This window comes from Natrix helvetica, assembly GCF_964273705.1.
Source record: "Natrix helvetica genome assembly, chromosome: 3".
Lineage (NCBI taxonomy): Eukaryota > Metazoa > Chordata > Lepidosauria > Squamata > Natricidae > Natrix > Natrix helvetica.
This window is the reverse complement of record NC_138549.1, coordinates 137,072,626-137,085,618: the sequence shown is the minus strand read 5'-3', so window position 1 is coordinate 137,085,618 and position 12,993 is coordinate 137,072,626. Positions and strand designations below refer to the sequence as shown.

Here is a 12,993-nt window from a genome sequence, read left to right as displayed (position 1 = left end):
CTTCACTGGACATGCCTAATCAGGTTTGCTTATTCCACACACTGGGGAGAAATTGGTCTGATTTTTTTTTAATGCTACTTGCAACAAAAATATTTTTATTTCCTTTTATGTGGGAGGATATACACTACTAGAGATAATCAGAAAGCTGTCACTGGAATACATTGAAGATTTTTGAAGACAGCATATAATTCATTTGTTATGTTAATCTCAAGGCAATATATTTGTTTCTACAGCATTCATTCTTTGATATTAATTTTATGCCTCAGCTTAGACAATGACATTTTAATTGAATGTCTGCTGCAAGATATATATAACTTCACAGTACAAGTTAGTTCTGCTATTAAGAATCTATTCAAATAGGAAGTACATATATCCTTCAGCTCTGTGCGTAGAATGTAATGGTTACTAAATTGAGATTGATTGTTGAAAAACGAAAGGACTGCAGTGGGATTGTTCTGTTCTACTTCCCTTGTTTTCCAATTCCTCTGTTGCTTCCATGTGTTGAATTGAAAATCCTTCAGGCAGGAAGCAGTTTTTATATTCTGAAAGTACCAGCTACACTGGTGGCATAACAACCCAAATGGTAAAACTAATTAAAAAAAACTTTTCCAGACTCCTTGGATTGAGGTTATGGTATCAGCAAATAATTCATAACCTCATATTAAAATATGTAGTGGCCAGAGAAAAAGTCCAAGTGATTGTAATAATAAAAATCTGACTCTCCTATTAAAAAAACAACAAGGAAGACATGCTACAATTGTCAAATCAAGCACAGACATACAAAATGATTCTTATAAGAAATATAATGATGCTCTGTCTCGGGAATATTAACCAAGCATGTTGTCAGGGCTGTAAATTTTTAAATGTTAAATTTCTAAAGTCTTGGTCAGGAGAGGCTGAATGAGGTAGTAAATTTTGTCCCTTTGGTAGATTCATGCCTGCCGTTCTTAGTTTAAGATTTTCTTACTCATATCCATTAAGTTAATTCACTGAAAACAGAAAGGGAAATGCATTAAGAAATTCAATTAGAAAAGTTCCCCTGGGAACCAATTGTATAAGATATAGAAAGAAATATGATTAGTGCGTCCTCTAGCATCAATGCAGTATGCTGTGTGCTAGAAGTGCTGGCCTTAGACCAGGGGTGTCCAAACTTGGCAACTTTAAGACTTGTGGACTTGTCCACAAGTCTTAAAGTTGCCAAGTTTGGACACCCCTGCCTTAGACAGAGAGGGTTAGCAACTTAGAAGTCCTCTTGGATCCAATGCTTCTGTTTAAACAGGTAAAGGTAGTGACTTTTGCCATACTTTGCCCATCACATGACTGGATTACTGCTCTGCACCCTATATGTTTTGGAGAATCTCAGATGCTGCAACTGGTCCAGAACATATCGACCAGACTGCTGACAGGTCAACTCTGCCTCTTCAGATTAATAGTAACTCCCAGGTTGCTGCATTGGTTACTCAGTTACTTCTAAACCCAATTAAAAATCATACAATTACTTTAAAACATATATGGTGCCACTCTACCTTGCCAAAATTATGCTGACCAACCAGTTTCAACTTCTCAAGAGGCTTGCTGAGAGATTTTTCTCCATGGGAAGTGGACAAGTCCTGCATCAGCCAGCAGACTTTTTCTGTAGTGCTCTGCCACCTGTTTTCCAAAAGTACAGAAAATATCCCCCTTCTTGCATTCCATAAACTATTTAATTGTTTATTCTCTTATGGTTTTGACCTTAACTGGCTGATAGGGATGGTTATCTTTGGAAATATGCGCTGCTTGATATAGCTTGTTTTAATGAAAGTTTTTGTTGTATACCAGCAAAGTTGCATGAGTGGGATGGTCAACAAGTACTGGAAATAAATAAATAGAATAGAATAAATATATGGTGGCTTTCTTCTTTTCCTTCCCTATATTTTATCGTAATTTTCATAAGTTCTGATCCAATAGTTAGGAAGGAGGTGAGTACTTTCCTTAGGATTTATTCTCACATTCTACTAATCATCACACAGATGCATGTAGACCATTTTTAATGAACCTGTCTCTATGATATTTCCTTTTTCTCACCTCCAGCCCATTGTTGAGACACTTTACATTTGTCTTTAGCTGTTCTAATTTTTACTCTTCACCTGACACAAATCTTGCTGTATAGATTTATGAAGCTTCATTGACAATATTGATGATTACAAAGTCAACGCTTTGAATTTGTGCAGCTCCTGTTGACTACTTGAAACTGGTTTACAATACAATACAATAGCAGAGTTGGAAGGGACCTTGGAGGTCTTCTAGTCCAACCTCCTGCCTAGGCAGGAAACCCTATACCATTTCAGACAAATGGCTATCCAACATCTTCTTAAAGACTTCCAGTGTTGGGGCATTCACAACTTCTGGAGGCAAGCTGTTCCACTGATTAATTGTTCTAACTGTCAGGAAATTTTTCCTTGGTTCTAAGTTGCTTTTCTCCTTGATTAGTTTCCACCCATTGCTTCTTGTTCTACCCTCAGGTGCCTTGGAGAATAGTTTGACTCCCTCTTCTTTGTGGCAACCCCTGAGATATTGGAACACTGCTATCATGTCTCCCCTAGTCCTTCGTTCTCTTAAGCTAAACATACCCAGTTCCTGCAACCGTTCTTCATAGGTTTTAGTCTCCAGTCCCCTAATCATCTTTGTTGCTCTTCTCTGCACTCTTTCTAGAGTCTCCACATCTTTTTTACATCGTGGCGACCAGAACTGAATGCAGTAATCCAAGCGTGGCCTTACCAAGGCATTATAAAGTGGTATTAACACTTCACGTGATCTTGATTCTATCCCTCTGTTTATGTCGCCTAGAACTGTGTTGGCTTTTTTGGCAGCTGCTGCACACTGCTGTCTCATATTTAAATGGTTGTCCACTAGGACTCCAAGATCCCTTTCACAGTTACTACTATTGAGCAAGGTACCACCTATACTGTACCTGTGCATTCCGTTTTTGTTGCCTAAATGTAGAACCTTACTCTTTTCACCATTGAATTTCATTTTATTAGATAGTGCCCAATGTTCAAGTTTGTCAAAATCCTTCTGTATCTTAAGCCTATCTTCTGGAGTGTTGGCTATTCCTGCCAGCTTGGTGTCATCTGCAAATTTGATGAGTTCCCCATTTATTCCCTCATCCAAATCATTGATGAAGATGTTGAAGAGTACTGGGCCTAAAACAGAGCCTTGGGGTACTCCACTGCATACTTCCCTCCATGTAGATGCAGTTCCATTGAGGACTACACGTTGAGTGCGGTTGGTCAGCCAGTTATGAATCCATCTGGTGGTGATGCTGTCTAACTCACATTCTTCTACTTTATCTAGTAGTAGGTTATGGTCTACCTTATCAAATGTCTTACTGAAGTCCAAGTAAACTATATTGACGGCATTCCTCTGGTCTGCTAATTTTGTCACTTTGTCAAAGAATGCAATAAGATTAGTCTGGCATGATCTGTTTTTGACAAACCCATGTTGGCTTTTGGCTTTTGGTTTGCCCCACTCTCTTTCTACCAATTGGCAGGCACTGCCTAATGGCCACTTTAGCTCAGACTGCAGAAACCTGACTTCCCAGGGGTATCTCTCCAGGTAATACGTGATTGGTACTTTGAGAACAGCAGGTTAAAACTGTTTGTTAAATACAGCTTTAGCATTCTCTTGAAAGAGTGGGATTTAATTAGGAAAGAGAGCCATATTCTGCCAGCTGGGTGTTGTTGGTTTTATTTCAAAATTAGGACAGAACTGTTTTCCTACTGCTTCTGCCCACAAGGGAATTCATGAAGCTGAAGTTCCTACCGTTTTCATTACTTTGGAGACAGTGCCATTTTGATTATTTTACAGCTGTTGCTGATCACAGCCACTTGCTGGCAGCAGCATTATTATCTTGAATGAAGTAGAAAGGAAATAATCCAATGCCCCTGGCATTATTACCTTCACTGCACTAGTGACCTCTCAATCAGGCTATTTTTGAATAAGACTCTATTGCTCTTCTGAAAATGTACTAAACCTGGATTAGAAAATAGTCTCACTGACAGCTGAATGGAGGATAGAAAAGATATGAGATAAAGCAAGAGGGGAATTTCCAAAAAGCCACCAGCATAGCTTCATCATCCATGCCACTCACCTGTCACTTAGGCAAGCTGAAGGTGGCTTAAGCCTCCATCATAGAAACCACCTATAGGAACTTAAGTCTTCCCTATCACATATTAAGGAGAGTGGTAGTTACGTTTCTTCCTGGCAGGTAGCATTAAGTGAAAGAGAAAATACAACTGGGATAATTCATTAGTTACTGCCCTTAATTTGTCTACCGTAAGGGCAGCATCTGTTGCACTGAAGCAGAATAGGTATTGGATGTTATGTCACCATATTTTTCTGCCAATTCAAGGACTGAAGGAGGGTGCATGAGGAAGAGCCCTTGGATATACTGTATATAAATGATAACAATCCCTTCCCTTCTCCCTCTTCCATGCTGCAACAAATTATGCCATGTTTAATAAATCATGCTGGTTGCTGGAGCATGTTTAGTGGGGTAAGTTAGGGAGCAAAAGCAAGAAGTGATGACCTGCCTCATTTCCCAGGAGATTAAAGTCATAGTAGTTTTTCTTGGACATAAATCCTCTATTAAGATAAGTTGTAAAAGATTTAAAATTTTCTTTCCTGCAAATTAATAAAAAAATGTTATCTTTTAAGTACAACAAAAGTACAGTGATTTCCCCTTTGTTTAAAAGTAAATGGGGGACATATAGCTCTCCAGAGGTTGTTCAACTGCTGAACTGAAATTTAAAACTACATAGGGAGGATGGATGAAATTAAAACATTTTTTCAAACATTCTGGTTCACTGTAGGCTGTTATTTGGATGATAATTATTTTAATAGTTTGAATCCATATAAGATAAATATGTAGGCATTTGCTAACACCAGAAGCTCATTTTTCTTTATCCAGGAGATAAAGTGGCTCATTTCAGAATTTGAGCAGGGGGGGAGGTTTGGCTCCTGACCTGTGCATGGTCTAGGTTCCATTTGATATTCTCATAGTGGGTCAGACAATGAATGTCAGTTATTTCCAGGCATGCAACATGTTCTCCTCCTTTTAACTCTTGCAGGCACATTTCTTTCAAGAGGCACCTGCCCAGACAGATGCATGTTTCCAGTGTGGACTATGGCACAGATCTACCACTTGCAGCAGAGCAGCCCACTTCCATTGGCCGGATCAAGCCTGAGCTATACAAACAGAAATCTGTGGACTCTGAGGACCCCAAGAAAGAAGCTGAAAAAACCTGTGGGAAAATAAATTTTTCTTTGAAATACGACTATGAAAATGAGACTTTGATTGTGCGGATCCTCAAGGCTTTTGACTTGCCTGCCAAGGACCTCTGTGGCAGTTCTGATCCCTATGTTAAGATCTATCTCTTGCCTGACCGAAAACGCAAGTTCCAAACACGAGTGCACAGGAAAACTCTCAATCCCACCTTTGATGAATACTTTCAGTTTCCTGTGCCCTATGAAGAGCTGACCAATAGAAAGCTCCATCTTAGTGTCTTTGACTTTGACAGGTTTTCCCGGCATGACATGATTGGGGAGGTGATCCTAGAGAACCTCTTTGAAGCCTCGGATCTCTCTCGGGAGACCTCCATTTGGAAGGATATTCAGTACGCTACAACTGTGAGTATCTCTTGTTACTAGTAATGTAGAAAGCAAACGCAGACCACCATTGTGAATGGTTTGATGTATTTCCATGTTGCACAAAAGTAATAAGAATTTGTTGTAATAAGAAGATGAGCAGATGTTTTTTGGGAGGTTGACATTGGAAGGTCCTTCTATCAATAAGTTTAAGCGGCCAGACAGCTCCCCATTAAACTAGCATAATTTAGAAGGGTTTACACATTTTATAATCTGTTTGTGATGGAAACTGATTTCTCAAGATTTATTTGAGCATGGAGCTAATGCACATATCACATTTATTTGAGTTCCAGATTTTAAAGTTCACTGTTCATTTTACATTCTCGCAATTTTTTGGATTTAAAAGCAAATACATAAATGAGAGGCTCATTATACTTACCACCATAATTTGGACAACTTAGGTTTTTTTAAATAGAAATATTACACTCTATAATGTTACATTCTGATACTGTGTATAAGGAGAATAATAAAACCATAACAATAAGAAGACATGAACTTCAGTTTCATTTTGAGGAAACTTAGTCATGTGGCACATAAACCAAGTCCTTTTTCTCAAAATGGGAACAATTCTGAGAACCAGTCTGAGCTCTGCTAATGTTCTCTTAATGCATATATTTTTATGGACATCATAATAGGGAAATAAAAGATGATAATGAGGGAGAAATCAATATAAAACCCCCAAACCTTTAATGTTATATTTATTCATTTTGCATTAGAACAGGAGGTAAGACACATTCAAACTGTTCTAGACCAGGGGTGTCAAACTCATGTTGTTACGGCATCATCACGTGATGTATCAGGAGTCCCCCCCCTTCGCTAAACTGGATGTGGGCATAGCCAGTGAATGACACATCTGGCCTGTGGGCCGGGAGTTTGACAGCCCTATTCTAGACTGATAGAGTGATGTTGAGAAAATCCAGAATGTTGGCTTTGATATCTAGCAGCTTATTCTTTTCTCTAACCTGGTCTTAGGAAGTTGTTGTTTTCATGTCTTCCATCTTTCTATAGTGTAACCCCAAGAAACAATCTGGAATCCTGTTACTTCTCTTGGATTTCAACTATTACAGAAAAATAAATTGCTTTTCCCAACATAATAAGTCCATTTGATTTTTTTTCTGCCTTTACCCAGATGTGTCTATCTAATCTTTGCATATTGTCCTAGAAGGAAGCTGATCAACCTACTTTGAAGCCTGACTTTGAAAACAATTCACATTTTTTAAGTGAATGTGTCTTATCAAATCTTCTTTAAAGAGCTTAACCAAATTTGTATTAAATGAAGAGGTACAGAATTTGCCAATTGATTTTTCTCTTGGAGAGATGCTGAGCCTGAGAAACACACTGACTTGAGCTTCAATGCCTGGGAAATGTTTAATAGTTCAGGAGGAAGGAAATTATCATGCTATGGCAGCATATCTGTCCAGATTCTGAGCATGTAATTAGTCTTGGAAGAGCTATATCGCTTGAAGGCTTTTCTTACATTCCTGCCCCATGAACCCTTTCTGTTCTAAGGCTACAGAAGTAGCATTCCAATTGCTGTGCTCCAAGAGCAGAGCCTCATTATTCCTATGTAAATCTTACCATTTTTCATTCTATTAGTATAACTGTCACACAGGTTAGCAAACAAGTGTTGTAATGTTGTAGTGATTGCTAACAGCTCAGGAAACAGAAAGTTTCAATACAGATGCAGCTAATTTTACAAGTTTGCTTGGTTTCAGAGTAGCCTAGCTTCTCTAATTGGCACCATAAATATGCATTATGTCTTAGCCAGACTTCATCCAAGGATGTTTGTGCTTGCCCCTAATGAAGTTCTTAATCACTCCAAGTTAGAATATTACTGTGGCTAAGAAAGTGAAAACTAATTTTTCATAATGCTGATGCAGAGATATTGTCCCCTGTGAAAAAGTTTAATAACACCAACTGAATACTTAAGGATGGATATATAAAAGCTTTTTCTCCATAGCAAGATGACTTTGAAAAGGACAATCTTATATGTGTTGTGCTCTGATCATTGCATTTTGAATAATGTAAGGTGAATATATATTCACCTGAATATATACTATATTCACCAAGTTGTCTCAATGAACAAAGTCTTCTGGAATTAAAAAATAAAGTTTCTGGTGGACTAAATTGGCATATTGAATCCTTCCAGTCACTATTTACCTAGATGGGCTTGATGATAAAGGTCAGCTGTGACCATAATATTCATTTATATTGCATTTGGTGTAGTCATGTTGCCTCACTGGTTCTGGAGCTATAATTAGTACTTCAAAAACTCTCTCCATTTTTTTTAGTTATTTTCCCTGGTTAAGCTCTTCTGCTTTCCCACAGCCTTAGGCATAGTTTTGAACCTATGCTTATTTAAGAAAAGATGTTTAACAGCCTGATGTAATTTTCCCCCCAATGTTAATCTTCACAATGAATTTGTAAAAAAATACATATCAGGCATAAGCAGAAAATTCTTGCTGGAGACTAGAAACAAAAAAGAACATTAAAGGGCCTGTACCATCAGGATACATTGCCCTAAAGTCTTTTATATAGCACATGGCACCATTCCATTCTACTTGTGCTTTTATTCCATTAAAAAAATGCCTACCAAGTCATTATGTCATTACGACTTTTTATATTAACACCATTTCTCGCAATGGCAATAAACAATTTTGGGTGCACCATACTTGTTACATCTAATGACCTTAAAACTTTTATTAATGATGCTAGTTTCAAAACTATATAATCAGTATTGCAACATCATTTCTTTTGACCTCAGGCAGGTAGAAAGAGAACTCCATTTTGTAGTTATGTAGCAACCAGGTTATACATCTTTATTTTAAAACTGGAATTCTGTCATCTTCCTAGCATAGACTTTCTAAAAGGCAACAGCCTGGGATGTCAGCATGAATGATAAAGCACATGTGATTAAACTCGGCCTAGTTTTCCTGCTGTTGCAACCCTACGTATTAGCATATGGCACATGATTGTGTTATAAACACAGAAGATATTGCACTCATTATTTAAATGGTGCTCACCTAGCAACCATTGCATATAGGAAAAAATGCCAGTGTAGTGATACCTCTAAGAAGTACCAGAAATTACAGCTATTTCATACATATCGTTGGGTACAAATTTCTGGAATATCTAAAGATATAGGATAATGAATACCTTTATTAAGAGTCCCAAAGAAACAGACAAATGAACATTAATCTTGCATCACCGATATTCGTGGAGGAATATTTTAAAAAGCTCTTTTTTTCTAACTGTCATAATTTTATTAGATAATCAGATATTGTGTGCAGGCTTTTGTTTCCTTGCAAAGTTATCACCAGTTTTTACTATGATAAATAGTTCCAGGTTATAGCAAGCAAACCTTTCCTTGCTAGTTTAATCCAATCTTATTCCATGTTTCTTCATTGTCACTTGGATAACTTGGAATAAATCGATTATGATAAGACTATGACAGAATAAATTGCTTATGATAAATTTAGTTTCTTCAATGTCTTAAGTGTGGAAAACTGCTTAGAATATGTCATACTAGCTGCTTATTCAATCTCTCCAGAGGAGAAAATCTTTAAAACTTAATTCTAGTTCTGATAGATTTGTTTCCTAGCAATTTTTCTTCAATTTCTGAGAATAGACAACTACCCTCTATGGACCAGAATAAGCTAATATTGCACTTCTAGATGTTATTATCTGTTTGAAAGTTTCCAGTTAGCCTTCAGAAAGTCATCCTGCTCACCGTTCAGTATAGAGTTGGCTGTGCCTTGGCGAGCCAAATAGTAGTTTTTGCAACATGTTGTCAACTTGGTAGTTTCCTAAAAATGCCAAATGTTGTCTAATAATATTAGAACTATGCTGCATTTTATGGCTATTTCATAATTTGACATTCACAATTTTGGTGGCTGTTATAGTATATAATTAGCTATAGGATATGTTTTAGAAGTATATAAGTACTAGTAATAGATAATGGTATCTAATCACTTGCTTTCAGGTGTCTTTATCTCACCAGTGAAATATTCCTTTTTAAAATCTCACTCTTCCTCTCATCATGCCAATACACTGGGAAGCTTAGGTTCAAATAAGAAATTGGTACATTTTAGGGAAAGACAACATGTTTAGTCCTGTCGGAAACTCAGAAAGATGGATGGATGTTTCCTAGAAAGTCATCTTACTCTCCCACGCCCCCAATTCTTGTAAAACTGTAGCAGACATAACCACAGAAGAGACATAAGAAAGAGCCATGGAGAGGTATAAAAAAGATAAGAGAGATTCATTCTGACAATTCTTTTTCCAACTATATATGTAGGCTATTGGTCTTATTTTTTTTAAGCGAATATTTTCAAAATTGAATATCTAACTTCAGTTAATCCTACATAGCAGATAAATGAACAATTTGTGAGCAACTTTACAGTATAGGGCAATTTTTATGTTTACCAAATTAGGTCTCTAAATGTACCGGTAGCTTTAATACTGAGCTCTATTTTTTCAGTTACATCCTATATTTTTTACAATACATGGCCTCATAGGATAACTAGCATCAATTATGTCTCAAATTTAGAATATGCCATGACACAAACGATGTAACAAATTTGGGGAATGACTTTTAAATCAGAGCTGGAGAACTTGTGGACTACCAGATATTACAAAATTACAACTGCACTTCCAATACTCTTTGTCATTGGCTGTGCTTAATGGTCAGTACTGCAATGAATTAATTTTAAGCCCTTGATTTAATGAGCTGTATTAGAGCCTCACATTTTAGGTGGCAGTGCACATTATTTCACTTTTTTCCAAAATGTAATAAATGAGCCTTACTTCATTTGGGGCCCCTTCAGTTCATTTTGATAAGTAGAAACCAGAGAACATCACGGAATTGATAATTTGATGCCATATTTCAATAACACCTAGACAAATTTCTGATTTTTTAATATAACTCTTCGACAGTACAGGCCTATATGTTTATCTGCAGGTACAGATAGTCCTTGACTTATGACTTCAATTGATCCCAAAACTTTTGTTGCTAAGCAAGACATTGGTTAAGTGAGATTTGTCCCATCTTACAACTTTTCTTGCCACAGTTGTTAAGTGAATCACTGCAATAGTTAAATTAGTAACATGGTTATTAAGTGAATCTGGCTTGTCCATTGACTTTGCTTGTCAGAAGGTCTCAAAAGGTGATCACATGACCTTGGGACCCTGCAACCATCATAAATATGAGACAGTTGCACATTTTGATCATGGGCATGCCACAACGGTTGTGTGAAAAATGGTCACAACAAGTCACTTTTTTCAGTGCTGTTGTAACTTTGAATGGTCACTAAATGACCAGTTGTAAGTCGGGGACTACCGGTACCTAATTCAGATATATTTGTGCAGCACTGATAACAAATCTGTAATGGCTAAATTCAGAGATAGAGCAGATAAGGCTATTAACTATTTGAATTGCTTATTTCACAATAGGTTGTCATGGAGTAGAATTGGCTAATGGGAACTGTGGCTCTCCCCTTTCTCACCATTGTTGGACGGAAGTAGATGTGAATTTGTAATTACTGCAAAGCAGTTTTTCCAGGAACTTTGCTCTCTCGCTGTTCTGAAGTTCACCACTCAGAATTCCCACCCAGTATGGCTAATGTGCCACACACACAATCACTAGGCTGATAAAAGCTGATGTACAACATAATGTAACACACTGCACATCATTACAGAATACATTTCATTGCCCTCACTCTCTTGACATTAGCTGAATGCTAAATAACAGAGTGATAGTTGGCATTTTTGGGTCTGCATTAGTAAGAAGAACAAGTAAACAACAAAGAGTTGCCACAGCTGCATTTTTATTGTCATGCTACATTTGCCTTTTGTAGCTCTTTGTACTCAGCTCTATGGAATTTTAACTAGACATGTTTAGGATTGGCACTAGATGATCCCTGCTGCTCCACCATACCTCTTTTTATCAGTTGCCATAGAATCGAGTCTGTAGTAAAGGATAAAAACATGATACTTATCCTCTACTCCCATTTCAGCAATTAAGTAAGCCCAAGCTCAGCTGTGAAGCACTAGATAAAGAAGTAAATGTGTATATTCTGGTTTATTAATACTGGAACAGGCACAGCCACAACAATGAATGTGTACAGCATCAGCTTTTTATCACCTTGCAAATCTGTGGATATTACAATAGTTAAGTAGTTCTTCCAAAATACAACTAATGCAGAAGTGTAACCACTTTAGCAGAGTGTTCAAAGTGCTGTTATATTGTAGTGATATAAATACTGAGGGGGAAGACAGAAAGCTTAAGCCAAATGCCGGCTCAGCTGCTTCAGTATAGATAATGTTCCTCTCATGAAGGATATGGAACAGGAATGATCAACATGTTTTTGTGCTCCTAAGTGCTTATGCTGCAATACTGTACATTCATATTCTATCTCAGAGACCTGCAGCCTGTCCCTAAAGCAACTATTATTTCTAAGCTATCTGACGGCTCCATCTTGCCAAATAGGATTAACTGGAATTCATGTAGGACCCAGAAATTGCAAAGGCTCCAAATGATATGCACAGAGTCTCTCGGATACTTTAATGTGGTGTCTTATTAATATTCATTGAAACTAGGCATCACAGCTCCTTGGGGACTCATCAGCAAGTACAAAGAATGGGCTCTAAAAATATTGAGTAATGCTGCTGTTTTCCCTTATCACATTACTGAATATTGGCAATGAGACTGTGGCTGTTAGGCTGAAATGTCCTGGAAAGTTTGTTATGAGCTTGTTTATGATTCATGAGGATACAGAACTGAGAGAAATAGAAGCAAGGTTAACTCCTTGCTAGTCAAGAAGTGCTTTCTTCAAGAATGCTGCTGTTGCTTTGAATACATACATTGCTAACAAGCATGGCTGTCTTATGGAATGGATCAGCTACGTAGTATTTCAATGTGTCTCCGCCCCCTTGCTGTGGTTTAATTAATAATAAATGCTAACCATTTATATTTGCAGTGTTTCAAGGAGGAAACCACTGTGCACTTTCACAAAGTAAATATGTATTATACATTTAAATATTTTATTTTTAAAAATAAATCATCCAATTTCAATTTTCATAAATGTCTATGATGCATTTTAGCATTCATACATAAGTTTCAGGGGAACACTTTGTTCAGACACTTTTTCTGTAGACATGTGGACATTTGATCAGGCAACGACAAATGGAGCTGGGTTTTGTTGCATTTTTGTACTTGCCCTATTGTGAAACTGAGAAGTTGTTTCCAGTGAAATTCATGGCAGGTCTTTTCACCCCTCTGTTCTAAACCTTTAACATTCATAATGTATG

General features: G+C 37.2%; 1 protein-coding gene across 2 annotated transcripts in view; it reads left to right on the top strand.

Annotated features, from left to right (window-relative positions):
* Positions 1-12,993, top strand: part of SYT6 (synaptotagmin 6) — a gene marked incomplete at both ends in the record, with an annotated part of 131,121 nt that overhangs the window by 62,158 nt on the left and 55,970 nt on the right. For both annotated transcript variants that reach the window (XM_081946559.1, XM_081946560.1), the window contains one exon: positions 5,109-5,667. In XM_081946559.1, coding sequence (XP_081802685.1) covers positions 5,109-5,667 — 559 coding nt within the window. The remainder of the gene's footprint in view (positions 1-5,108; positions 5,668-12,993) is intronic.